Source organism: Poromitra crassiceps (assembly GCF_964638095.1).
Source record: "Poromitra crassiceps genome assembly, chromosome: 8".
NCBI classification, from domain to species: Eukaryota; Metazoa; Chordata; class Actinopteri; order Beryciformes; family Melamphaidae; genus Poromitra; species Poromitra crassiceps.
Window position 1 is genome coordinate 7,990,979 of NC_139629.1, and position 4,594 is coordinate 7,995,572.

Consider the following 4,594-nt stretch of genomic DNA (forward strand, 5'->3'; position numbering starts at 1 on the left):
GGCTTAACAGGAGAGAGAGAGAGAGAGAGAGAGAGAGCCACTCCGAGCACTGGCACAGTTCCTGTGTGAATTACTGTCACTCCCCCCGCACCCACCCCCTCGTATTAGAACCCCCAGCCCCTGTGGCTGTACAGACCTTTAATTGATTGGTTTGGACTATGGCCCAGCAACAGTGTGTGTGTGTGTGTGTGTGTGTGTGTGTGTGTGTGTGTGTGTGTGTGTGTGTGTGTGTGTGTGCGTGTGCACATGGCGGTGGTGTTGGTGGTCTTCTGTGTTTGTGTCTGTGGTGGTGGGGTGGTTGGGTGTGAAGGGAGGACCCATTTGAAATGTTAGAATGCGGTAGAAAAAAATAAAATAAAAACAACACCGTTTTGAATTCACAAATTTTAATTCACTTCAACATTGAATGAACCAAGATTTCATTTGAACTGCAATGGACTCTAACCCTGATTCCTGTCATACAAGAAAAGCACAATGATATCAATGATGATAGTGATTGGAGTCGATGATCAAATTAAAAAGGTAGGTCATCTATGTGAGTGTAGCAGCTGATCGAGATATTCAAACAAGAGATCCTCCCACGTACAAAATATCCATTCGTAGATATGGGTTTTGAACAGATATTTATACACATTTGCACCAGACATTGAACAAAATACAGTTTGAAGTCTTTTTTAAATACTCCTGTGATTGAGTGAACTTGCCTGGCACAATGACTTGAATTGAGTTCATTAGATTGTCCCCCCCCCCTCCCCAAAACAAGAAAGGCAAACAGCACTGCTCTGGCACTTCAAACTGGCTCAAACAAACACTCAAAGTCAGCAAAATAAAAAATAGAAGTATATCAACTACAATTGGACCCATGTGGGGTATTTACACACATTAAAAGTGAAGAACAGAGTCAAGCCTGCCATGTTTCAGTAATGGCTCAAAAAAGTCGATTGTCATTATCATCTGCAGCGCACACAAAAAACACAAACAGAAGAACAAGCACAGGATATCTCTTTCTTTGACTCGTTCAGATTTTGGTTTCCGGTGTCGCCGAGTCTTTTTTCGCCGTCTTTGGGACACAGAATTGCAAAAAGAACTGGCATAATACAACACGACAAGACTTTGTACTCAGCAACACTCAGTAACTGCTTCTCTCTTTCCACTCCTTTCTCTTTTTTGGGGCAGTGTGTGCTCTTATGTCTCTTGTTACCCAAACAGCCGCCACGTTCTCAAAGCCAATATTTAAAAACCATGGAAATAAAAAACTAAAAATAGCACGCGATGACAGCAATTCCAACCATAATAACAACAATAATAACAATAATGATAATAATAATCATGGATAAACATAGCAATAAATAGGGTTGGTGAAGTTTAAGTGCGGGTAGGTGTGGTGAAACACAAGACTGTGGGCACCAATTAGAGGGAGGGAGAGAGCGGAGATGAGGGGAGAGAGTGAGATGGAGAGAAGAGAGAGAGAGAGAGAGAGAGACGAGTGAAAAAGGGGGTGGACCACCGCACATAAAGTGACTGATTGTTTGGCTGCTGAACCTCGGCTCTTGTCCCTCTGCTCTCTGGACATTTTTCCTCTCGCCGCAGATGATGCGAGGGCCCGGAAGGGGCCCCGGACTGGAGCCCCGGGTGTCGGTCCTGTGCCACATCCTCGGGGACGCTTTTGTACGTCGGGCACTCGACTCTCCCGTGTCATTCCGCTCCCCTGTGCCAAAGACTGTCCACTGCTCTGCCCTTTCTCTCTCTCTCTCTCTCTGTGTCTCTCTCTCCCTCTCTCTCTCTCTCTCTCCGTTCAGTCATTACAAACCGTAAAAAGTGTTTTTTTCCCCTCCCGAGACAGGAGAGCGGGGGGGAGAGGGAGGCGAGAGGACGTCACATCCACCAAATGTCACCCGTTCTTGTGTTAAGTGCTAGATAGGACTGGTTGGTGAGGTTGCAATAGGGATTGTAGATGTGTTTGTGGTTGTGGGTGTGTGTGTGTGTGTGTGTGTGGGTGTGTGTGTGTGTGTGTGTGTGGGGACAGGGTGGGGATGGGTAGGGGAGGGGGGAGTGATGGGGTGGTCAACTCCTTCTCCTACACGAAACCCAGCTTGTACAGACAGACAGCGTCCAGCAAGTCCTCAGGCAGCCGAGAGCAGTCAGTGTGTGTCCTGAGGAGCAACGGGGGTTGTGGAGGTCTCGGTATCGGTGGGGGAAGGGGGGGGGGGGGGGGGGGGCACTCTGATCCATGAATACGTGAGTATGATCATGTGTGTGGCTGTGCTAGAGACACGAGAGAGAGACAGCTACAGTTATTGGCCAAAAACGGGACGAGCTCCCGCCCTCCTCGGAGAGGCCTTTCGTCGGGATTGGCTGGTTAACAGAGGGTTGTGGATCGTTTCCTATTCTTGTCATTGACATATTTAGATTGTGTGTTTGTGGGTCGTTGGAGGTATGTTTTGGCAATAGTTCTACAACCCTGATCAAACTTTGCAGGGTGGATTATTCAAATGTTTCTGGGAAAACTCTCTTTCACAGTTACAGCACACTGCATATAGCTACGCTCTGTCGCTGAGGTAACACTGTCGTTTCACCACCATCGCGCCACAAATCCTGTTTTCACAGATGTGTGGTTGAGATGTGTCACTATGAAGAGTCTGTCTGATAACTTAGGCCTATTGTGATGTACAGTATTTCTGTCTAATCACTTCTTTGGCAAATCTATGCCACGCATCTCCATCCTATCGTGCTCTCTTTCCCTCTTTCCCCCTCTCTCTCTCCCTGTCTTCTCCTGTCTGTCTGTCTGTCTGTCTCTATCTCTGGTAGTCAGCCTGCTCTCTGGGACTGGAGGAGGAGCTCCCGGGGAGCCGGCCATGCCCCTTGTCCTTGCCGTCGTCTTGGGCCGCGCAGGTCCCTGAGGAGGCCTGGCTGTTGGAGGTGGAGGAGGCAGCAGGAGGCTGGCTCAGGCCCCCCACGCCCCCCTCTGCGGACGGGTACATCTCCTCGGCTCCGTCCTCACTGGACTCCGGGTCCTCGGAGGCCGAGAGCAGCTCCTCGTCCCGGTACTCGCTGACGTCCACGCCTCCGCTGGCGGCCGCCCCCTCGCCCAGCTCCTTGAGGCGGCCGTGGTGCTTGACGTGGTAGCGCTGGTTCTGGAAGAACTTGATGATGGTGTGCTTGGGCAGGTCGAGCTGTGCCGACAGGGTGTGGATGGCCTCCTGGTCCGGGTACAGGCCGACGTCCTGGATGAAGCTCTGCAGGATGCCCAGTGCCTCCAGGGAAATCTAGAACACACAAGGGAGAGAGGCGGATGGTTAGAAAGAGGAGAGGAGTGGAGGAAGTTAGGTTTAAGCTAAGAGCAAACCAAAATGGGGAATAATTCCTTCGTGGCTCCTAATAGAGAAACTGTCCTGAGCAGGGAAATACAAAGACACACGGTACCTTGGTGCGTGACCGCGGCTTCTTGGCGCTCCCACCACTGCTACCACTTCCAGGCGGACATCCGCTCGCAGCGCATGTTCCCACATTCTGTGACCCTTCCTCAGACAGCGGGGCAGATAAGGGCTCCTCACGCATGGGAGAGTGGTGGTGCTCCGCCTTCATCAGGACCGGGGGCGGCCTGTGCAGTGCCTGACGAGAAAGGCAAAACAGCTAATTAGTGGGGCCCAGTCACCCCTCATCAAAACTGCAGCCTGGAAGTCACAATGTAATGAAAACAACCATTTCACCTAGTTAACTAATTCTCCGTATCATAATGGATAGCTGTTTAATTTACAACAAATGTTACCAAAAAAAAAAAACGTTTTCAATTTGTTGGTTGATTTCTTTTTTTATCAACATCGCATCAATTACAGAAACTGAAATTTGGTTAGATTATGCGCAAAGCTTTAGAAGACTTTGGAACTTTTCTGTTCCTGCGTTTTCAACCGGAAATGCATTGAAGACACCATCAAAATGCAATGTCCTTGTTTAAATGTTGTGCTTACTGTATCTCCTCATTCTCCTGCCCCCTTTATCTTACAGTACATCTATAAGCAAGACGTTTATGTTGCAAGTATATTCTGCACCTGACAAAAAGTCTTACAATGACCCCATGTGAGGCAACACAGTAGCCAGGGCCGCAGGGTGAGTCCAGGGTGAGAACGAGTGTCATGGTCTATTAACCAGCTCCAGTCTGGCACAGAATACCTTTGACCTTTGACCCGATGTGTGTAAGATTAGCCCGAGGGAAGCGCCAACCATCTGTCTGCCTGTAAGTCTCTCACTGACTAACTTGCAACACGCCATCACTATTTAACCAGCCCATTCATAACCGGGGAGACGCAGAGAGAAACCATGAATCTACTTTGATTGGTGATGAGGTCAACAAGAGATCATTAACAGCAGTTTGTGAGCACAGATAGTTGAGGGAGGTAACGGTGAATACGGACAGAAAGACAGACGTATAATCAGGGCGGGGGGGAGCTGAGAGGGTCAAGACCGAGTGCAGACCAAGAAGAACGAGGGGGGTTGAGACCGAGTGGAGACCAAGACCACAAAACCTCGAGACCAATACCATAGCAATGTGATATCCAAGGCTACCATTGTATGTATCGACTAAAATAGCATATTG

The 4,594-nt window shown here is 49.1% G+C and overlaps 1 protein-coding gene across 1 annotated transcript; it reads right to left on the reverse strand.

The window, feature by feature from the left end:
• Positions 1-389: 389 nt before the first annotated feature.
• On the reverse strand, positions 390-4,135 carry LOC310781675 (uncharacterized protein; the record flags this gene model as incomplete). Its single annotated transcript, XM_083642268.1, has 3 exons — positions 390-3,266; positions 3,424-3,633; positions 4,067-4,135. 3 exons carry the CDS (start codon positions 4,133-4,135, stop codon positions 2,796-2,798), a joined length of 750 nt encoding a protein of 249 aa, XP_083498394.1. The 3' UTR covers positions 390-2,795.
• Positions 4,136-4,594: the final 459 nt, after the last annotated feature.